This window comes from Hemicordylus capensis, chromosome 2 (genome assembly GCF_027244095.1).
Source record: "Hemicordylus capensis ecotype Gifberg chromosome 2, rHemCap1.1.pri, whole genome shotgun sequence".
Lineage (NCBI taxonomy): Eukaryota > Metazoa > Chordata > Lepidosauria > Squamata > Cordylidae > Hemicordylus > Hemicordylus capensis.
The window spans coordinates 196228508-196252628 of record NC_069658.1 but is presented as its reverse complement, the minus strand read 5'-3'; the positions used below and the strand labels follow the sequence as shown (position 1 = coordinate 196252628).

The 24121-nt window shown below is 45.2% G+C and overlaps 2 protein-coding genes across 10 annotated transcripts in view; both read left to right on the top strand.

Moving 5' to 3' along the window:
* R3HDM2 (R3H domain containing 2) overlaps nt 1–15540 on the top strand; it is a 221848-nt gene extending 206308 nt beyond the window's left edge. For 6 of the 8 annotated variants that reach the window (XM_053292391.1, XM_053292390.1, XM_053292392.1 and 3 more), the window contains 5 exons: nt 3033–3202; nt 3318–3465; nt 4488–4588; nt 9761–9845; nt 14708–15540. In XM_053292391.1, the coding sequence (XP_053148366.1) occupies nt 3033–3202; nt 3318–3465; nt 4488–4588; nt 9761–9845; nt 14708–15048 (845 nt within the window). In that variant the 3' untranslated portion in view covers nt 15049–15540. The other 2 variants (XM_053292397.1, XM_053292395.1) reach the window with 2 other exon arrangements.
* A 5865-nt stretch (nt 15541–21405) lies between these two features.
* The window catches only part of STAC3 (SH3 and cysteine rich domain 3), a 38714-nt gene continuing 35998 nt past the window's right edge, over nt 21406–24121 (top strand). For both annotated transcript variants that reach the window (XM_053300349.1, XM_053300347.1), the window contains exon 1: nt 21406–21585. The gene's annotated coding sequence lies outside the window, so the exon portion shown is untranslated. The remainder of the gene's footprint in view (nt 21586–24121) is intronic.

Here is a 24121-nt window from a genome sequence, read left to right as displayed (position 1 = left end):
TGTGTGGTAGCTGTGTTTTCTGTTCAGAAAGCTATCTTCTGTGAAAGGATGGTCTGTTTTCCTCTAGGAATATGTTGGCAGCCACTGCTAATTTCTTTCTTTCTTTCTTTCTTTCTTTCTTTCTTTCTTTCTTTCTTTCTTTTGTCTAAAGTATTTTATATTGGCTTAGAATACTTAGAACCAGCATCATGTCTTTGTTATCCAGCTGCCAGTTCTGACTTTTAACCTGGACGTGAAACCTCCTTTTGTGCCATATTGTTCCTCAGTACTCATCCGTCAACACTCCCACATGAGTGTGTTCTGTCAATGGGCTATGAAACTTCTTAGACCATTTCTTCTTGCAGCTTTTCTGAAGGCTAGTGAAGGCTTCTCAACTTATCTTTATGCATGTAGAAAAACTAAGGTCACCTACAGTATTGCTGCAACATCAGAAGTGGATTTTATTGCTGGCTCTTAACAATCAAAGTGCAAGAAACACACTAACATCTGTAGTTCATCTGTGTTGAACCACAGTTCGGGTAGTATTTTGTTCCACCCATGTTCCATATGAGAAACACTAGGAATAAAAAGAGGATTTATAGATCTCCTCAATCTGAATGCTTAGACAGTTCCCAATTATAACAACTGAAATGTACAAAAACTAATCATGGCAGATACCCATGACAGACCTAGAGATGCAAGTTTTGGTTGGTATATAAATATGTCAAATAAATAAAATAAAAAGATTAAATATGGCCCTTTAGGGTTCCATATAAAAAGTTGCATCGTTCAGAGCAAAGCTCTTCTGTTGTGGTCTTATGGTTACAGTCATTAGGCATCATTAATGTTTAAATATTGGCTAACAGCACATCAGAACCCAGTTCTGGGACTATGGATTGTCTTGGCCTTTCAGCCGTTTGATCTTCCCTCTTTTTAGCAGCAGGGGGGGCTTTAATCTCGTACTTATTTTCCTCGCTGTAGAACAGATGAGGGTGTGGTTTGAGATATCAATGCTCCTTTCATAGCCATTAAGCAGCAGCATTTTAGCTGCTAAATTGCTCCATCTGGCTTTATCTCTGTGGTTTTGTTTTTACATCTTTTCCTCACCCCACTTCTGGCATGATGTGATGGTTCCAGTACATTGCACTCAGAGTTTCTGGACAAGATGTGATTTTTCCAAATACAAGAGAACTGAGACCAAGGACTCGAGCTGGTTCCTGAGCCCAAAAACTGTAGCAGCAGTTAATTACTAGATTTTTATAGCTGGGACGTTGAATTCCGCAGTTTATTCCTGGGGAGAGTGATAGGTTGATAGAGTTGGCAATTTCAGAAGCTCATGAAAAGCCCATTGTGGTATAGTGGTAAGAGCATTGGACTAGGACCCGGGAGATCTCAGTTCAAATCCCCATTCAGCTATGAAACTCACTGGGTGACTGGGCCAGTCATTTGTCTCTCAGCCTAACCTACCTTACAGGGTTGTTGTGAGGATAAACAACCATGTACACCGCTCTGGGCTCCTTGGAGGAAGAGTGGGATATAAATGTAAAAATAAAAATAAATAAGCTTTTATTTAAAAAATTGTTTCTTCCCTCTTCCTGCATCTCATTGTGAGGGTAGGCAATTGGTTTTTTCCTCCTTGAGGTGTTGCCTATTTTGAGCTCCTTTCCCTGGTTCTATATCAGTGAAAGAACATTCTTTGCTCCGTTTGCTTATACGGAGCAATGCAATTATTCTCAGGGGACTAGGTCCTTCTGCTAAGGGATTTTCCAATAAGCTAAGAGTCCTTGAATTATTGGCAAGTGTCCATACCACACCAGAACTAAGCAACTCGTACATCAGCTGCTATTATACAATACAGCTGCTTAGTCTGTGACAGTAACAGTAGTGTGAGGGTAGGTGGGTTTCTTAATCTTTTAACCTTCCTCTGGTTGTATCCTAAAAATTGATCCCACATATTTATCACAATTGGACTGACGTGCACTCTGTTTCTTATGTGAGTGAAAGGGCTGATAAATCCTGGTCATAAGTTAAAAATGTCACACTCTTACTGTGCCAGTTACTTTATTTTGAGGTGGCATTTAAATTGATAATGCATGATTCTCAAAGAGATCAAAGTTAATATTTAACTTCTTTTATTTATAAAGAGATGACAATCAAGCACTCATATCAAAAGATAATTGGTAATATGATGCAACTAGTCCCATCCAAATAGGTGGTGACTATGACTAGGTGGTGGAGGAGGTATTATTATTATTATTATTATTATTATTATTATTATTATTATTATTTTATTACATGTTTCAACAAAAATGTTCTCAAAGTGGTTTACATAGCAAAAAGAAATAAGATGATTCCCTGTCTCAAAAGGGCTCAAAAAAGAAACATAAGGTGCCCGCAACAACTGGAAGGATGCTGTGCTGGGGCTGAATAGGGACAGTTGCTCTGCCCATGCTAAATATGAGTCACCCATTTCTTTGCTCACTTAGCAGGTACCTAACCAAAGAATCCTGTCCACTACCACCACTCATCCCAAGTTTCCAGCCCAGCAGACTACAATTGTCAAAATCTTAACTTTCCCCCCAAATTCCACCCTCCAAACCTCCTCCTCCCCTTTCTTACCTCAACATCCCACGCTGTGTGTGATTCCTGCTCTCATCCAGACACACTCCACACTACAATTCAGTAGAGAATATTTTATGGTGTCCTTATGGTGTGCACTGCACTGCAGTTCCGGGTTCTGTTTTGAAGCCTGAGTATATCACTGTGCTCCCTTCCCTCCCACGTTACTCTTGCCTCTCCCATCCCTCCCATTTCTGTTGGTGCTTGCCTTGCTCCCATTCTTCTGTGGTTTTCTCCATTGTGAAAACTGAGATTTTACATTCCTTGAGGCAGGGGCCTGTCTTGTGTACATGATTTTGCATAGCATCAAGTATGTTCATAGCATTAGATAAATAATAATCATGGGCCTCTTCTGTTGCGACCTCCCAAGGCTGAGGAAGAAGAAGACTTGACTGTTCATCTGGTGATCTTTTTTTAAAACTTTCTCTATCTAGGAGTGTCTCCAACAGGGCCTGGTGTTGTGGTGATGCAACTCAATGTACCTAATGGCCCCCAACCCCCCCAGAACCCTTCTATGGTGCAATGGAACCACTGCAAATACTACAGTTTGGACCAGCGAGGGCAGAAGCCTGGAGACATCTACAACCCAGACACCAGTGCTCAGGTAGGAAGGGGTGAAGAGGTTTCTGATGGAAGAAGGGGCTGGGATGAATCCAGGTTGTTGCATTCAGCCTAACCTCTCTTTCTTTCTCTCTTTCTCTTTCTCTCTCTTTCTCTAGGCCAGCAGCACCCAGCTGAACAGCCCCATCACTTCCCCCACACAGTCCCCAACCCCATCACCGGTCACCAGCCTCAATAGTGTCTGCACAGGCCTCAGTCCCCTTCCGGTGCTCACACAGTTCCCCCGACCTGTGGGCCCAGCACAAGGTAAAGAAGATTCTAGAGAGGTTTATTGCACCTTAAGAGCTCAAGGAATTTGTTATAACAAAGGGAAACAATCTAATTAAGCTGGAATAGTGTCTGTACCAAGAAATATGAGCAGCATGGGCTTCAAGGCTCACAAAGGAAGGAACCTCTTACCTGATGTCATAATGGCCAGAAAGGTGCATTGTCGGTAGTCTCAGTTCCTTTGCATTTTTCATTCCTGTCAAATTCATTGCAAAGTGCAAATTCCATAGTTCTTTTTATGGAGTTATAAAATGAAAATAAATGAAAATAAAGCTATAAAAATTCTCTTCAGAGAACATGCCCATGGAGCTATAAAATGAGCCGTTATTCCCCGTTATTACATGAATGATGATTGAAAAGGGAGACCTCAAAGGTGCATTGAAGTCAGTTTAGTCTACACGGACTGGCAGCGGCTCTTCAAGGTTCCAGGCAGGACTCTTTCCTTGCTCTACCTAGAGATGCTGCCAGGGATTGAATCTGGGACTTTCTGTGTGCAAAGCAGATGCTCCACCACTGAGTGATGGCCCCATCTCAACATTTTGAGTATTTGAAACACTTTTTCAGGGTGACAAGAACTGAATTAGTCATCCCCTGGAAAAGAGTTTTAACATTTGAAATATGTTGAGGAAAAAATAGTTTCCTGTTGAGATCTCCTCTTCTTTCATCCCTACCTTTAGTGCCTTCCTTTCATATCCCTAACCACCTCGTATCTGAAGGCTTAAGGCTCCAGTGCTTCCACACTAATTTGCCCAGAGGGATGTCATCGTCTTCTGTACCCAGTCCAGGGACACCTTGGAGCTATGGGAATTCTTTTCCAGTTTAAACTATTAAACTAATGGGCATTCAACCATGTATCCATGAATGTGTGGGAAATGAGAGTTCCTCACTAGCAAGGAAAGGATTAGTTAAGATATTCTCCCTCTTGTGAAATGTTGACCATAAGGCCAAAAAAAGGGACAGATGCCACTGACGTCTTCCTCTGTGGTTTGGTTTCTCTCCAGGTGATGGGCGCTATTCCTTACTGGGCCAGCCCCTGCAGTACAACCTTTCCATCTGCCCCCCACCTCTGTTGCACAACCAGTCCAGCTATACAGCACACCAGGTGAGGGTATACACAGGGTATTATTGATGGAAGGAGAGCGTTTCTCTGCCTGATCGTCAGGTTGGGGATATAAAATTAAGGCAGAGTCTGAAAGTGTCTTCTTTCCCTTTATAGTTCTTTGTGCATGGGGTATATGGTGTGGTTCTCGCTACATTAGGGCACCTTCTTTTGATGGTCTTCCACCTGCACACATAGGAGCACAGGAAGGTTCTTTAAAACCCTGTGAGGGTTGTAAAAAACCTGCTTCAGACAGACAGAGGTGCACCTAGATAATTATGGAGCCTGGAACTAAAGGCCGCTTCCCCCCACCCCTCCACCCGGCTACCAGATAAGCATCAACCCCCTAGACACATACTGTGACACACACAGTATTTTTAACACATGGTTCTTGAGGGCACAGACAGCAACTGAACATTTGCATGGACAATCCTGCTATTCAAATTAGCTGAATACACTACTTTTTACACAAGAACATGGTTAGGGAATATCTACCCCTACCCCTGCTCTAGGGGGAATATCTTACAGAGCTCACATATAGTCTCCCATCCAAATGCAAACTAATGTGGATCAAAGGGGACAATTCATGCTTGCTACAAGACTAAACCTCCTCCTCCCAGGGAGGAACAAAAAAAAATTACTGACAAATTTACTGGAACCAAAAACACAAATAAATCACTTCTCTATTTCTATTATCCTGTGGAATGAGCAGAAACACTTAATCTGATCAGCCAGCTTGCCTGCCAAGAGGAAGTAATTATTCTATATGGGGGTGGAACAGCATCAAAATGCTAAATAAAAAGTTTAGCATTAAATGGGAGGAGAAGAGGTGGGGGGAGAAGAAAGAGGGAGCCAAAGCTGCAAACACATACTGTACATAAACACACACTAAAAACAATGATAATCACCCTGCAAACTTGGTTGATGGGAAACTTGGGTGGGATTGCACAAAGGTGCAAAAACAGCAAAGTCCAGCCTTGGAGAAGACAGAAACAGCGAGGATTGTAGAATGAAAAGGTTAAAAGAAACTTCCTTTATCTCTCTCTTTCTCCCCCACCCCAAAACATTCTCTTTGCCTTTTCTCTTTTTCTCTGTTGCGTCTTCGTAAGTATGTATTTCTCTCTCTCTCTCTCTCTCTCTCTCTCTCTGTTCTTCTCTTTTTTGCTATGTTTCTCCATTCCCTCATTGCGCTCACATGGACAGTCTTTTTCCCCCTTGGATTTTTAAACTTTAGTCAGATCACCGATGAGCAGCTGTGGGAAACTGTTCAAACTAGAGAGGTAGGAGTAGAGCACATGATTCAATAAATGCTAGGCAGCCAATGGGCTGCCTGCTTGCTAGAGGTGTACTTAGGCACGGGCCTTGGGGACAAGGTCCGTGGCCTCCTGCCGAGGCCTCCAAATGATCTGGGGGGCCATGCCAGAACCCCGCTGTTGTGCCACGCCACCACTACCCCGCCAATATTTCCCACGCCAATATTTCACCACCAGGGGGTGAGGGGTGAGCCAGGTTGAGCAGGCCACCCCTGTGGTGGTGGCAGCACGCAGGCTTCTCTCTGGCTGGTGTGCCCACACAGTTTGAGTATGGAGAGCAGCACAGCATGGCACGTGACACTATCCATACCCAAATTGTGCAGGTGTGCTGGCCGGAGAGAAGCCCGCACACTGGCTGAGGAGTGGGGAGTCACATGCAAGCCCATGCACCATTGCCACGGGGGTGAAAAAAAGTTAAGGGGGGCTTGCAGTGGGGGGGCCTCCAAAGCCCTCTAGGTCCAGGCTGATTTTGGACCTAAGTGTGCCACTGCTGCTTGCAGTTAGAAGGCAGATCCTGAAAAGCAGGGAAGTAAAGCCATTATTGGTTGAGACACTCTCCACCTTCTACAAATTCCCCACCTCTCTGCTACGGTTGCCTCCATCTCTGTATTTTTGCCTGGCTCAGCAAAACAATGGACGTAGGCTGAAAGGAGAGAGCAGGGAAGAGAGAGTAGGGGCTTTGATATTCATTTGGGCTCATACAGCGTTGTCGGACCTGAGGCAGGTTTCCCCATTCCTTGCCTGCTGTCACAGTGCATCCGATGCAACCCCTTCCTCTCACAGTACAGAGCATTCCTTTACGACCAGCACACATCTGATTCCACCTGTCTTCACCTTTCTGGAAATGCCAAGTTGTATTTTGATCAGGTACCTCCGAGGACAACCCCTCAAATATATCTAAGTGGGAAGGCCCTACCGTTGCCTAGAAGAGGGTTGCAGGCTTATGTATATGCAACAGATGTGAGGGGAGTGGGTGGGAAGAGATGCCCACGCTTTATGGCTGGCGTTTCTGGAGCGGTCACCCTAGTTTCAGGGCAGGCCCACTTGGCCCCCTCCTTCCCTTCCCCCCCCCCCCCACGGAGATCAGTGGGTGGGTGGGCTGCGAGCAGGCTGTGGGCCACTGCCATCCCCAGCATTGTGCGCATGGGCCGGTGGCACAGCCACCCTGGCAGCACCCAGTGGGACATTTTGGCGTGCACCGCCCCCCCCCCCCATGTGGAGGACCAGACTTCTGCCCCGAAGTCCAGTCCAAAGGGCCCCACTGAAGACAGAACTCCAGTTCCAGCTCCTTCCTCTGCTTAGATTTGCAGCTGCAATAAACAGCTAGATTCGTCTCCTGAGAACTGCAGTTAGCTACACTTCCTGGTAAGGCATTTGCAAGAATTGGACCATACGGTTTTAAACCTGATCCTGATCTTGCAGTCAACTAGAGAAAAACACAGTAATGGTGGTGAAAGCTGGTGAGAGGATTTAATTCCTCTCGTTTGCTATGGGACTAATAATACTGGCCTGACCTCTCGTACAGAGTTGTAAGGATTGCTGAGAAAATGTTCATGAACTGCTTTGTGCCCTTAAATGAGCCATATAAAATAATATGTATAACTCGTTTTGGAGCCTAAACCAAAAGTTACCCCCGTGACTGAGACTCTGAAATGCAAACTGAAAGCTGTTGCCCAAGTGGCCTGTGAAGTGTACTATCTCCACCACAGAGATTCTTGAGGCCGCCACTTGTATATGAATGTATGGAGCTGCTGTGTAGTGAGTCAGGTCATTGGCGGGCCATCTAGCCCAGTACTGTCTGCTCCAATTCGAAGCAACTCTCCAGTGTCCAAGTAGAGGGCTCTTACCCATCATTTGCTATCCTTTTAACAGGATTGAACTTAAAACCAATTTAAAAACCCTGGAAGGCCAGGCCAAACAGATAGGTCTTAAGGGCTCTCCTGAAGGCCAATAATGAACTCAGATCGTGGATTTCTGCCAGGAGTGCATTCCACAGTCCAGGAGCAGCTACAGAGAAGGCCCGCCTCTGAGTCGCCACCAAACGTTTTGGTGGCAACTGAAGACAGACCTCCTCAGATGACCTTAATGTGTGGTGGGGATTGTGCAGAAGAAGGCACTAAGATAACTCAGACATGAGCCATTCAGGGCTTTAAGGGCAATAACCAACATTTTGTCTTTTGCCCGGAAACATATTGGCAGCCAGTGCAGCTGTTTCAAAACAGGCATAATATGGTCTCTTCGGGTTGCCAGAGACCAATCTGGCTGCCGCATTTTGAACTAACTGAAGTTTCCAAACTATGTATAAAGGCAGCCCCACGTAGAGCACATTGCAATAGTCAAGCCTGGAGGTTACCAGCTGATGCATCACTGTTTTGAGGTCATCCTCTTCATGGAATGGATGCAGCTTTTGAATCAGCCAAAGCTGATAGAAAGCACTCCTGGCCATAGCCTACACCTGAGATACCAGGATGAGGCCTGGGTCCAGGAGTACTCCCAAGCTGCGTACCTGCTCCTTCCAGGGGAGTGCAACCCCACCCAGCACAGGAAGATCTAATTCATCCCTCAGATTCTGAGTCCCTACAATGAGCACCTCCATCTTGCTTGGATTCAGCTTCAATTTGTTATCCCTCATCCAGCCCATTACTGCCTGTAGACAGGAATTTAGGGAATAAATGTCATTTCATGATGATGATGATAAGAAGTAGATTTGGGTGTCATCAGCATACTGATAACACCCAGTACCAGTGTTCCCTCTAAGGCGTGCACATGTGCGCACACTCAGAAGTTTCTGGATATCCACTCAGTTAATTTTAGATCCCGTTCAGGTTGAATCTGGAAGGCCCCACTCTGAATGCATGTGCGCACACACTGCTTTGATACTGCCGCCCAGAACAAAACTCATTCCACACATAGATGAAAAAAATTAGAGCATTGCCCAGCACCAAATCTCCTGATGACCTCACCAGAGGTTTCATTTAGATATTAAAAAGCATTGGTGACAGAATGGAGCCCTGAAGGACTCCATATAACAGCTCCCATTTTGAGGAGCAATTGTCACCAAGCTCCACCATCTGGAATCTACCCGAGAGGTAGGAGTGGAAACACTGCAAAGCAGTGCCTCCTGTCCCCAACTCCCCCAGGTGATCCAGAAAGATACCATGGTTGATGGTATCAAATGCCACCGAGAGATCCAAAAGAACCAGCAGAGTCACACTCCCTCTGTTGATTCCCCGGTAAAGGTCATCCATCAGGCCGACCAAGGCTGTCTCAACTCCTTAGCCAGCTCTAAAGCCAGTTTGAAGTGGGTCTATATAATCAGTTTCCTCCCAAAGCTGATCAGCCACCACCCTTTCAATCACGTTGCCCAACCAAGGGAGATTGGAGACTGGCCTATAACTATCCATCACTAAGGAGTCCAGGGAAGGCTTCTTAAGAAGCAGTCTAACCATTGCCTCCTTCAGGCAAGGAGGTACCCTACCCTCCCTCATCTTGTAACCTACTCCAAATTGTATTTATTTATATTTTATGTATGCCCTATCTTTCTTCCATCATGAAGTTCAAGTCAGCACTCAGAGTTCCCTAGCGGCCTCCTATCCAGGCACTGACCAGACCAAAATTTTAAACTTAAAATTTTTAAAAAGAGGCAACTGGGCTTGAAATTTTTCTCTTTGCAACTCTGTTGTTCTAGTCAAAAGGGTCAGAGAGGCTGTTGATGTTGGCCCTTCTTCTTCTGCAGGGTATGGCTGAGTTCACTGGCTCCTGCAAGCAATGGCCAGGTTGAAACACCAGAGACTGTGCATGGGCAGTCGTGGAAGGGTCCTGTGTGAATCGCTTTAGTTGACCTTCTGCTCTTCCATCACAGGGACAAACAGGGATGAAGCATGGCAATCGGGGCAAGAAGCAGGCTCTCAAGTCAGCATCCACGGACCTCGGCACAAGTGATGTAGGCAAGTGGCACATGCACACATGCAGGCTGCTAGCCAGTCCACCACTGCAGTGTACCTCAATCCATTCTCCTTTTCCTTTGCCTTATACCAGTGTAAATGGCAAATGCCAAATGTGGGATATGATGGGTGTTTGTGGATGAGGACACCCTAGATATGCGTGGGCTTCTGCGCATCGGAGGGCATGGCAGGGCTATGTCCAGTGGCCCAACCCACACCTAGCTAGTGAAGATGAAAGCATCCACTGCCAGTAACCTTTGATTGGTGGACCCCTTGGTAGGGCCAGGCTAGGAATATAACTGGGGCTGCTTCTCAGTTGTAGGGAGGACAGATGTCTGGAAAGGAGCATAGCCTTCCCTTTGCCAGACGTTCCCATACAGGGTGGTTAGTAATCACCCCAGTCCTAAGTAGTGCTTGGCCGGGGAGCCTTCCTATTTTGAGTCTTCCTCAGAAACACACAGCAAACTGTTGGGTAGTTCTTTGTAATAATCCTGCTTTCCTCCCTACATTAGAATGGCTTACTGGGTCAGCTACCTTCCTAGTCTTGAAGAAGTCAAAGCTTGCTTGCTTGCTTGCTTGCTTGCTTGCTTGCTTATTAATTAATTACATTTCTATACCAGCCCATCCAAAGGTGGTGCACAATTTATAGCTGGCATACTTGGCTGTATAGGGCAGATTCTTCCAGCTATAGCACATATCATCTTGGTTGCCATAGTAGTGAACCAGACACTCTTCTGGTTTCCCAGTCTGCTTTTCATTTGAATAGGCCCTATAGAGAGTAAGTTGCCATCTAATAAATTTTTAAATGCAGGATTCCAGTACTCCATACTCCTTTGCCACCGCTGCTGCTACAACTACTACTCTTCCTTAAGCTTTATTAGAACCACAGAGTGTTTTCAGCGGAAGAACAGTTCCCAGTGAACTGGAGCAGGGAACCAGCTTTCCTGCAGAATTGGTTGTGTTCCAGTGGAATCCCTTCCCACCAACACCCTGTTGTGTGATCCTATTGTACAGGCCCTCTCCTCCCAACCCTCTTCCTTCTGTAGCTCCCCATCTCTACAACAATCTTTGGATTTGTGTGCCCACTGCCTGCCATCAAGCATTTATGAGGTTTAGTGCATGAAGGTGTGAAGAGTCTTGTGCATTCTTGAGAAGGTGATGGCCACACTAGAAATGTCCTTGTGAAGCTTGGCCTGCAAAACAATTACAACAAAAGCAAGAGCATATCTCCTCCCGCCCCATCCTGAAAACGTATGCAGACAACCAGTGGATGGTGCTGAGTTGAGCTGGTCAATTTGTGTACCTTTCTCTCCACAAGTAATATGAGTTGAGCTGAAGCTTGTTAATTAGATTTAGACAGGGCAAGCTAAGTTGGCAAGGAAACTCCACACACCAGCAAATGAGGAAGGGTGTTGAATATGCTCCCTGTAAACAAACTAAGCAGTGACGTCCTGCTGTTCCTTTAAGAGCCTCTTTTTAAAGCACAAAGCCGCTCCCCCGCCCTCCAGTGGAAAATAGCCTGGGGCAGGTCTACTATATTTATTACGTGCCTGTTTAATATTAGCAAAGAATCCCGCCTGCCAGGACCCAGCACTGCTGCTAACTGGAAACTAGACCTGCCACATGGTTCTTTACTTGGAGCATAAATTCAGAGTTTCTGCCAAGATGTAGTCCTGACTGTAGTGCCCAGTTCCCCAGGCATAGGAACCTGTGAAAATAACTGGAATGGATTGGAAGGGGAAATTCTTTTCAGCTTAGAGTAAAGTTTCCCAAACCGGTGTACAGAGGATTGGGGGCAGGGGGGCGGGGGGGGGAGGCCTAGATTGTCCAGATGGTAATAAGGTTTATAATAGTCAAACCTTACCGGCTTCTTGAAAGTTTTGTTCACAAACCACACTGGAGCTGCTGAGCAAGAGACACGGGACCACAAATCCCCAGTAGCTGCCAGCCAACTTATCTAAGGCTAGAGATAGAGTGCTTGAGATCTCAAGACTGTTCTCTGGGCAGATTCTCTGGCTGACTGGCTTCTGATGTGGTGAGGTACATGTGGAACCTGGCCTTGAGGAAGGGTCTGCCTTGCATTCCACTCCCAGGTCAGCTTGCAAATAACCATCATCAAAACCTGGTGCACTGAAAGTAAAAGGTGTGTGGAAATTTCTCAATCCTGGGTCTCTTTCCCAACATTAGGGATATGCATGAAACAGATTTTGCGTTCTTTTTCGAGCTTGAAAATAAAAGCAAAATGGTTCATCAAAACAGCGGTCGAACCGGCTGTTTCAATTAAACAAACTTGAAATGTTTTGTGTGGTTTGGCCATAGGGAACAATGGGGAAACTTGGAGCTCCCCATGGGTAGCTCCCAAGGACACCAAAGTGTGTTGGGTGGTAGGGCACGATGGGTGCTACCTACTGCCTAATCTACAAAAGAGATGGACAAGCACGTGATTTTAAACAAAACTTTAACCTTTCCCCCAAATCCCCATAGGATCCTATGGGGGTTTGGGGGAAAGGTGCCCCTTGGAGCTACACATGGGGAACAATGGAGTGTTTCAAGTTTCCCCACTGTAGCCTAAGGCTGGACCAAGCTGTTCTGACAGGGTGCACACACAAGTTTTGCATTGCAATTTGCACTGCCGTTTGAAGCCCTGCCTTGAAAAGCACTGCAGAAGATCATAGTAAAAGGGAATCTGTCCTTCCCAACACAGAAAAGACATTTCTAACACAGTCCAAAAAGGTCCAATAAGGAATCACTGACTCAGAACCCACTGCCAGCCACAGTGGATTCCTGCGCTACACTAACATCATTGGCACAAATTGCTTTCTCGCACACAATTATGACTCCTTACATTACTTCCTAGCATTGCAGCAGCTACCACAGCAGCACCCTTACCTGGTAACAAGCATAGCCATATGCTCAACTTCAGAGAGCAACTTCAGCCACATTTTTATTGAATATACCTTGCAATGCAGATTGCAGAGCTCATCACAGCATATCTCTCTCTCTCTCTCTCTCTCTCTCTCTCTCTCTCTCTCTCTCTCTCTCTCTCTCTCTCTCTCTCTCTCACACACACACACACACACACACACACACACACACACACACACACACACACCCCTACCTGCCACTGCCTGTTTCTCTCCACAATACTATCTCACAAACAATGCAAACCACAACTCAAGGAAGGAAGGCATCCAAGTTATTCCTCTGTCAATCTGAGATTCAGCAAAACAAGATAGTTATAGCAGCAGTAGCACAGCATATTCTAGTCAGTGCTCAGAAAAGAAAACCACAAAATCAAACCTACCCTTCTCCGCTTTTCTATAAGGGCTTTCTCTGCCTCCCAGTCCCTTTGAACACATTTTGAAATGTCCTCCTTTTGTGTTCCTCCCCCCAGCCAATGGGGGCACAGTTGCCCATGACAACACTTGATTTGTAGGCTAACAATCCAACCAAGAAGCAAGGAGATTGTAAATCAATCGGCAAGGGAAATACAGGCCTCCAAAATGGCACTTGAAACATTTCAATACAAACTGGGTGGTTCTGTTCCAAGCTTGAAACAGGCCCTTTATTTAAAGGTGTATTGTTTCAACATTGAAAAGTTCTGCGCATGCCTACTCAGCATGGATCTTGGCAGGAATAATTTTGTGGTGTGCAAGGTTGAATACTCGGCCCTTAGAATGAATCCATCACCTGATCAGCAGCTCACGGTTCTTGCAGCAAGAGTGCTTGTAGTATCCACACCAGTGTTTAGAGCATAACCCTTCCACAGAGAGAGAGTCAGGTAACTTGCCTTGGGCCAGCCCCTGAACTTCATGGCTGAGCAGGGATTTGAACTTGAGCCATCTACATCTCGACCCAACATTTGTCCACCACACTTTGCTAGTGCCTCTCTCAAAGAGCTGAGAGTGGGCTCGAAGCAACAGTAGAGCCATGGTGGCCATTCCAAGCTGGAGCCCAGTTCTCGGTAGGCCATACCTACCCCCTTCATTCCAGAACCCCACAGGCCTGGGGTGAGTGTGTGTGTGCTTAAGATGGAATTCGCTGTTCTTGACAACAGGCAGGGCTTGGTTAAAAGACAGGATTTTGTTTTGGACTTGTTTTTAAAAAAAGAAGTTAGGCTGACTTGACATTGTTTTTAGAGGAAATTCTTACACAGAGAGATCCCTGTGGCTTTTTCCATGTCAACATGTACCTACACTTGCTATTCCATAAGGCAAAATAAAGACGCAACCCAAGCATGTTGTGTTGTAGTAGAAATGCCAAAACACAAAGATGCAAACGATCTCTTGGCTTCCTTGAGAGGTAGTTGGTGGAAACAGCTCAGTGGCTGAGGCACTGACAAACAAGGATCTCTGTGGGGATGTGTTGCCTGTCATGCTGGGGAAGTGGCCTTGAAGGGAGGAAAGGGACGGGCTGTGCAAGAGAGATGATCTGCCTCACTTGAGCTAGGGAGCAAGCTGCTCATTGCCTCAGGAGACTTCACCTTGGGGGATAGTAGTAGTAGTATTTTATATTGCCTTTTCACTTCAGCCGATTAGGAAATCTGGATCCAATTCGCTCATTCCCCTTGGATTCACTTCCTCAGAACTAAAAACCTGGCCCTCTGGTGGGACTTAAGAGCCCCAGAGGGAACCAGAGTGAGGGGCTGCCCCTCATTGTCTACCTAGCTAGTATTACTGTCTAAATAAAATGTTGCCCCAGCCTAGAACTCTTGGCATCTTGCAGAAGCCTCCCTATATATAGTCCTGCTGAGAACAAAATCCAGGAGTTCTAGATTCTGTCACTCACCTTCTCTGTACTATATCTCTTTTGTTGTACTCGAAGATACTGAGAACATTACTTTCCCCCCTTTTCTCCACTGACAGGGTTGGGCCGCGTGCTGGAGGTAACGGACCTACCCGAGGGCATCACACGTACAGAGGCTGACAAGCTCTTCACCCAACTTGCCATGTCTGGTGCCAAAATCCAGTGGCTCAAAGAGACTCAGGGGCGTCCTGGGGGCGGCGGTGACAACAACCACGGGACTGCAGAGAATGGCAGGCATTCTGACCTCGCTGCCTTATACACCATTGTGGCCGTCTTCCCCAGCCCCTTGGCAGCCCAGAATGCTTCCCAGCGTCTCAACTCCCCCCTTAGCCGCTTCAAGTTGCGTATGGCCAAAAAGAACTATGACCTGCGTGTGCTGGAGCGTGCCAGCTCCCAATAGGGGCAGGCAGAGAGGCGGGGGCGACAAGCACACTGGACTGGCCTCTCTGGCCCCTTCTCAGCCCCTGACCAGCCCCTTTCTGCCTTCCCTCTGCTCCTTTATTTCCACATGCACCTCCCCTTCCTTTTTTAAATTTTCGGTCGGGGAGGAGGGAAATCTTTCTGGAGATATTTATATGGACAGAATGAAGAGAAGAGAAATTGATTTTTGGTCTTTTGTTTTTTTCATTTTGCGGGGGTTATTTTTATTTTTGCGTGAAAGAACATGTCCCACTCCTTGCCCCCTCTCCGGAACACGTGTATATTGTTTTTGTTCAGCGTTGTGCCGCGGTACGGGAGCCGTATTTAATTGCACATACAGATGTTGACTGGGTATGTTCACTGTACATTTTATTTAATCTGGGTTTATTATTATTATTATTATTATTATTATTATTATTATTATTATTTGGTTTTTAAATATAAAAAAAATCGTCTGTCACTTTAAAGCTGATTTCTCTCTGCCTCTCTTTCTCTTGTGGTGTTTGTCAGGGAGGGTGAGGCCCTCATGCATGGACACCTTTGTCCTTTAACACAGTCATGAATGCAGCTAGGAGTGCAGATGTTGGGATATTGCCTAGTATGGGGCAGATGGCTGGAAAATTAAGTTGGTGGTGCATTAGCAACAGGATGATAAATATCTGTGCTCTTATCCCTCTGGTTATGACTACTGTACTTCTATTTTTAAAACAAAAAACCATACGAAGTAGCATTGGTTACAGAGGGAGAACATCCATCAAGGTTGCAGTAATACATGAAGCTTTCATAGGAACATAGGAAGCTGCCATATACTTACAGAGCAATGGTCCATCAAGCTCAATATTGTCTACACAGACTGGCAGTGGCTTCTCCAAGGTTGCAGGCAGAAATCTCTCTCAGCCCTATCTTGGAGAAGCCAGGAACTTGGAACCTTCTGCTCTTCCCAGAGCGCCTCCACCCCTCAGGGGAATATCTTACAGTGCTCTCACATGTAGTCTCTCATTCATATGCAACCAGTGTGGACCCTGCTTAGCAAAGGGGACAAATCATGCTTGCTACCACAAGACCAGCTCTCCTTCTTTGTAATTTCATATTAGGGATGTGCGAACCGGTTCGAATTCGAACCGAACCAGCCATCAGGTTCGAGCTGCAGGTTCGAATTTGAACCGAACCAGGGGGTGGTTCGATTCGAACTGGTTAGAACTGGTTCTGACATTCAGAAATTGGTAGGATGGTAGCTGGCACCCAGGGGTACTTGCCACCCAAACCCCAAAGTAATCAGACACTCGTACGATTTTTTATGAATTTTTGAAAATAATTTTTTCCCTCATAGGGTATAATGGGACTCGAACCAGCCCATTATCCCTTATTGTGGAGCACCCATAGGTGCCAATAACCACCCAAACCCTGAAGCAATTGGACAGTCCTACGGTTTTTTATGAATATTTGAAATATTTTTAATTATTTTTCTCATAGAGTCTAATGGGACCCGAACCAGCCCATATCCCCTATTGTGGAACATCTAGGGGCACAAAAGCGGGGTGGGTGGTAGCAATAGCAATAGCACTTACATTTATATACCGCTCTATAGCCGGAGCTCTCTAAGCGGTTTACAATGATTTAGCATATTGCCCCCAACATTCTGGGTACTCATTTTACCGACCTCGGAAGGATGGAAGGCTGAGTCAACCTTGAGCCCCTGGTCAGGATTGAACTTGTAACCTTCTGGTTACAGGGCGGCAGTTTTACCACTGCACCACCAGGGGCTCATGGTAGACAGCTCTGGTAGACAGACAGGGGTGCCTACCACCCACAAAACCCCAAGGCAATTGGACACTCCTCTGATTATTGGTGAATTTTAAAATTATTTTTGAATTCCTCATAGGGAATAATTAGGATCGTAGCAAATGTATAGCTTCACGTCGGGGATGAAGGGGTGGCCTAGAGCAGAGTGTGGTGGGTGGTAGTGCCCAAGGGGGGCCAGGAAGCTATCAGAATTATTTGAAAGGAATTGGGCAAAGGGCTGATTTTTAAGTGATTTTTTAAGTGTATGTGTCTTTAAGGTTAGCAGATGAGAGTGGATTCATGGTTTGTCATTGAAAATCTTATATGCTACCAAAGAATCTACACTCAGAACACTTCAGAAACAACAAAACCCAGTACCCTATGGGTTAGCAACCCATGGGGGTGGTTGGCACCCTCTTTGCACTAGACCACCACTCACTCTGGGCCACCCCAGCACCAGGTTTTTCTTCCATAGGGAAGAATGGAGGTTCCAGCAGCCCCATAACTGCACTTGGGGGGTGCTGGGGTGGCCCAGAGTGAGGGTGCCAACCACATCCTTGGGTTGCTAACCCATGGGGACACATACACTTCAAAAATCACTTAAAAACCAGCCCTTTGCCCAATTCCTTTCAAATAATTCTGATAGCTTCCTGGCCTCCCTTGGGCACTACCACCCACCACACTCTGCTCTAGGCCACCCCTTTGCCCCCGACGTGAAGCTATGCATTTGCTGACACCTCCATGCTTCTTTATGGAGAAAAACCTTAAAGTCGCGTAAACTTCAGAAATCACTTAAAAATCAGCCTTTTGCCCAATTCCTTTCAAATAATTCTGATAGCTTCCTTGCCCACCTTGGGAACTACCTCCCACCACACTCCACTCTAGGACACCCCTTTCTCCCCGACGTGAAGCTATACATTTGTGGGAATCCTCATTATTCCCTATGATGAATTCCAAAATAATTTTAAAATTCACCAATAATCAGAGGAGTGTCCGATTGCCTTGGAACTTTGTTGACAGTATGAACCCCTGGTTGTCTACCACTCACCCCACTTTTGTGCCCCTAGGTACTTCACAATAGGGGATATGGGCTGGTTCAGGTCCCATTATACCCTATGAGAAAATAATAATAATTTTCAAAAATTCATAAAAAATCATATGAGTATCTGATTGCTTTGGGGTTTGGGTGGCAGGTACCACTGGGTGCCAGCTACCACCCTACCAATTTTTGGATGTCCGAAACGGTTCAAATTTGAACCGAACCAGGAGGAGGTTCAAGCAAAACCAAAACCGAACCACCCCCTCCTGGTTCAAACCTGGTTCGAATTCGAACTGAACTGGGCAAACTGGTTTTGTGCACATCCCTATTTCATATAATTTAATGTAATTGTTCACACAATATTGACTATACCTGGAAATTTCAACACATTTTCCAGCTGTCTCAATATCTTTATTCTTAATTTTGTATTCTGGTGTCTATAGCTTACGACTGTCTTATAACATGTGCCATATGCTAGACTTAGAAGCTTTGTGTAGTCTATTTTTATATATAAACCCATTTGGAAGGTGGGACTAGATACTGTGCTGTTCATGAGGCTGCTGCTGAAAACAGTAGCCCCATGTTGAGAAGTTCCCCCACCCCGTAACATAAAGGCCATTTATCCCATATTGTGCCTTTCCTTATCTTCACTCCCCAATCATTGGCTGCTGTTAGTGGGAGCACAGAAATAGCACAGGTAAAAGTGTCTAAACATCACGGGAAGAGATGGAAGAACTAGAATTAAACAGGGCACTGCCATTTTTCTGCTAGCAGCTCTGTGTGGAATGTGAATTCAACAAATAATATAAACCGCTTTGGGAACTTTTGTTGAAAAGCAGTATATAAATGATAGAAATAAATATATTTATTCCAGCTGGGGCTGCAATCTGGGTATACATTTGTCCTACTTAAGCTCCCCACCTCCGACCTTGCTTTTTATAAAGACACAAGTGCAAACCAGGAACGATCACAGTGCCTGAAACTGGGTAGGACTCATCTCCTACCCAGCTTTTAGTTGTGTGAACTGCCCTAGTGGTTCTAATTTTATACTGGGTAGCTAGTTAGAAAAGAAAGGGAGAAGCAAGTTACTGATTATGCTAATGTTGAGTGTGGAAGGAAACTGCCCAACAGACATTCATTTGTGGACCTGAAGCTCGTGAGGTTGGTAAGCATTGAGACTTAGAATGAGCCCAGTACTTTTTTCAGTGCCAAAGACTCAAAGGCCTGGTGTAAGTGATGTAACTAGACACAAATTCAGATCACCACAATGGGCCTCCACTCTAGAATTTAGAGGGCAAGAAACTCAAGGGACCCAACCAGGCTTGAACTCCAGCATAAAACCTAAAACTTATATACATTAGCATAAAACCTAAAACTTATACACACACAAATTACATTGGCAGAGGGAAAGCTTGTGGGACAACTTCTTGCTTAAATTTTGGGTAGTGGGGGGAGGGGAAACACTTTTGTTGGGGAGATTTGAATCTTTGTTTGGCAGGGGGAATTGAGTAAAATGAAGGAGGGAAATCTTCAAGGGCTTAAGGGAGGATCTGCACCCCAAAGGTTGGGATTTTAGGGATTCACGATCTGCTCCGAATATTAGCTAATAAGCTAATAATCACGTGGATGTATAGAATGTACAGCCCTGGGCTGATTCATACTTTTTCATGGCAGAGCTGATACTGCCTTGGTTGGTCAGAAGATGCCAGAATGGGAGTTGAATCCATTCCCTAATCAGAAAGGCTCTGGTGCTATTTGCTCCATTATTTCCAGTTCTAGTATTATCCTCCATGGGTTCAAGACAGTCCTCCTCAATGCAATGTACTTGGGCTTAAAGGTATCTTTCAATTTTAGGTCCATATTATGTTCTCTTAAAAAAAAACAATCAAAAGGAATGTTCAGTTCTGCACTCTACATGAATTATACAAAGTAATTAACTGGTGTATATCTGTTCATTTTGCATAATTAATTCTGCTTCTGCTTGCCTTCAGCAGGAGCATAGACCTATACTGGATACTGAAACCATGCCTCTGCTCATAGGTACTTCTGCTCAGTACCTTCCCTTCTCTACTGCTCCCACTCACGCTTCTGAGGCTGTTGCTGAATGATAGTCAGCTCCTATCATTTAATGTTCAAAAAGCCATCTGGAAGCTTTGATCTTCCTTTTGAAAGGCTAGCCGGAAGGCAGCTGTATTAACCTCCCTCCGAAGTTAGATTTCATAGCGTTGTGGCTGCTCTTGGTGACTTTAAAGAAGCATCCCTGTAGATGGTAACATGGCACTTTACAAAGGAGCATCATTTACTACAGCAGTTTCATTCCTGGGCACAAGAGGCCAAAAGCAATCAAGGGTCAGAGCTATAAACTATCTGTGTTTCATCATGAGTGAGGCTCAAAGAACCAAGAGTCAATTAGGTTTAGTCTAGTGCTGAAGTGGTTCATCTGTATTGGTTCTTGAAGGGACATCTTCCCAAGGGCTAGCCCAGAAGGTTGTGCAGCATGAGACCAAGGGCTCTGAAACCTGGAGGCTCACATGTCATTGGATTACAACCCTGGCACCCCCAGCAACAATGGCATTGATGGGAGTTGTGCAACATCTGGGGAGTAATGTTTACGAACCCCTGTCTTAGAAGAATAAATTTATTGAAATGTCCACATGAGTTAGTCTTTGGGGTGCCTCAACTGTCTCTGTTGTTGGTCCTTGAAGTGTATCTACCCCCTGGTTTTCCTTAACAGTGAAGCAGAACACAGCCAAGTATTCGCAGGTCTTGATGTTTAAGTACGTTTATTTTAAAATGCTATTTTAATTCTCCTGTGTTTAATTCCTATCTTGTAACTTTTATTATGGTTGTGAGATTTTAATATGTGATGTGAGCCACCTTGAGTGGAAAGTTGCTGACTGGAAAGTTGTGCCTATCATAACCAGACTTGCCCCACAGGGCATAGCTTGTGGCAGGTGTGGGTGGGGTTCTGCAATTAAGTCTGGGTCAGTTTTTCTATGATTAACACTGACCTCAGTTGCCTTGCATCTAGATCTGTGCAGATCAAGGGGAAACTGGAGATGTGGAAAGCAGATGTGTTGTCCATGCTTTGCTAATGGATTGTACTGTTGCTTGAGCAAGGCAGAGAATCTTGGATGGAAAAATTGAGAAACCTAGTGGAAACTTACACTAGTCTCCATGCATTTGATTAGCTACTTGTACCGATAAGCCATGGCCAGGGACAAACCAATGAAATGCAAATGTGCAGCAGTGAATTGGTGGGAGTCCGTATCTCAGGCAGTGATTTCTCTTTGAGATTTAATGGGCAAATGCCCTTTGCCCCATCTTTATGCCAATTTCTGGGGCAGTTCCCACCCTTCCCTAATCCTCATGGTTGGGCTGAGTTGTGGCATTGCTGTCTCAGGCACTTTGGCCCACAAGTTATGTTAAAGCTGCTATCCAGTGTCCAATTTCTCTGTGTCAGCCCTCCCACTGGATGGCAGCTGTCTTTTCCCCTCTTGCCCTGTCACTCTAGTTCCTTGTGGAGCTGGGACGGCAAACTTTATATGCTAAGTCTCAGGAAGAGGAGACTCTTTATCTCCTATGGATCTCTAAAGTGAGATGTTGGGTAGGATAGGGAGAGAGCTGAGTGTTGGGGACTGCCTGGTACTTTGGGAGGATTTAATCTGCTGAGAGTGTGAACCTTCACCCTTGTAGGTAAGTAATTTGATTTCTGTTCAGCCTTCACCACCGTTGACCACTGTTTCCCTATGAGGATCTAGGGGTGTTCCAAAAGTCTCTCTCCTAGGGTCCTACAGCTGAGAAATATGGCAGATGTCACCCCACCCCGCCGCCCAAAAAACGCACAGCACTGATTTATCTGTTTATTTTCTCCATCTAAATGATTTGCTTTCAGGGGTAGAGGAATATGTGTGTTTCTCTCTGTGGAGGTTTAAAATGGCTGCAACTCCTCTTCTGGCACAGGGTGGGGGAAGGGAAGTGAGGGGTGTGTTGCTGCAGGGACGGTTGGTTTTGTAGGAGCCCGTGGGCTAGGGAGTGTATTGGGATCCACCGCAAGCTCTTAATCTGTGTTTTTTGGGAACCAAGATTCAAGAGTCCCTAAAATGTGATTGTTTTTGCAAACTTCCTCGACTTGGCATTTGCAGGTTACGGGTTTCCGTTGGAAGGTTATGGCAGCTGCTTCTTTCAGACTCTTGCCATTTTGAAAGAGAGAGCGTTGGGACTGTTTGTTGTCCTTAAAGCAGCCCTGAGGAGATGAAATGTGGGACTGGCCTTCTCACTGAAATGTAGGGAACATTTTGTCCTAGAGTGTGGAGGGGTGGGAAATGGCTGTCCTCGATACAGGGGGTAAGAAAGAGAGTGTTTGCTCAAGAGCAGAGCTCGTGACAGCCTTAATTTTTGGTCAGAGACCGTTCCTGCCTCTCTGCACCAACCTAGAAACCATATAGCTCACGAGAGTGGATGAGTGGAAGGCCAGGCAGCCATGATGGAACTTCTAGGAAACTGAGGTGGAGGGCTGCTATGACTGCCCCTGGAGTGTAAATCCATTTGTGGGCACAGAGACTCCAGAGCAGTTACGCATTGGAAAGCCCAGCTGTTTTTCTGCTGAGGTCCTGCCAATGACGTTGTTAACGGCAGGCATGAGTCTTGTTTGCGATGGGCAACTCCCTGGTTCTGTGATGGAATGGTTCGTGGGAAGGGAGGTCCAGAGAGATACCTTTGCCAGGCACCAGGATTTTTTTCTAGCTTGCCGTTGGGGTTTGGTTGCTCAGTTGATGCGGAGTAGCCAGTGCAGGTTTATATTTTCATTTTACTGGTGCAGGTTTATATTATCAGAGAGCTTGGTCAGGTGTTTAGGAGAGTGTGTATACTCTTTCCCATAGCTTCATTTTTGAGAATTCCACACCAGACCTAGAACATCTGAAATAGCAGTAAATAAAAGCACCTCTGAGCATGTGCAGAGTACTTTCACCTTATTTTTGAATTAACCACAGAATGTCTCTACATATTCAGGATTAAGGAGCTAAGGCTGATGGCATCCCACAGAATGAGTCCCAACAAATGCCCCTCTTCATTAAAATTTATTGTGCTTGTAACTCTTAAGTGCTGGAATAGGCTTTCTCATCGAGCCCTTCACAGTGTGCATACTCATTTTTGTTGTGTATGCAAGTTCCTTTCAGAACTATTCACTCATATTTTCTTCCCTTCATTCCCCTAATCGTATTGAACTCTGGGAAGCTACTTTCCTCACATACTCCTCTTGGGAAAACTGGGTAGTAATGAGAGGGATCATGATCTATCCATGAATTTTTATCCTGGCTCACTTCATTGAAGCAACCCCTGTGGAACGGTCTGCAATACTGAAGAAATCCTCAGGGGACATCTGACATATCTACTACTGGTTTATTATTCCATCTCCCCTGAGAACCTTGGGAATTCTAGGTCCATAGGAGTTTTAAATAATTCTCAACATTCTCAGCAAACTACAATCCCCAGGATTCTTTGGGAGAACTCATGACAGTTCTACCACTACAAGTTTGCAGTCCGGAAGTGCCCTTACCATTGTGAGTTCCAGAACCAGTTCGTGAACCCTTTCAGAATGCTTTTTAGAACTGGATAGGTATTTTTAAAAATTACAATACTACATATGAAAGATGCCATTCTTGAATTCCATGTGATCTGGCAGGGTTTGTACCCGTGAAATGGTCTACCCTGCCGCTATCATGACTTGAGAATGAAACAAGATGGTTAATTAGGGAAAACAAATTTGTATTCAGCTTGAGCAGAGCCCCAAAGAGTTGTGGCAGTTTTTGGTCTAAACACATCCTAATGCAATATGTGCGTCTTGGTGAAAATGTATCCTTCGTGGGGATAGTATGGATAATTATCTCTTGCTAGTTTGGAATGGCAAAATTACAATGAATGCGCAGGCAAATATATATATATGAGAGCACAACTTGTATATCATGTTAGTTCTGATTCCAGTGAAAGGAAACTATGACTGTTGCTTTACCCCAGAGATGGCTGCAGTATAGTAAAAATGAAAAATTTAAAGCTCAGGTCATTTTCCATTCTAATTTGAGTGTAACACTTGTTTTGGCTGAATGCACATTCAGTTTTACAGCTGCCTTTCTCCTGCTTTCTGCTCTGTGTTCCAACCCAAAAGGCGCCCTTGCCATGACTAGTGAAAAAAAACATTTAAATCGATACCTAACATCCCCTTCTCCAGTGG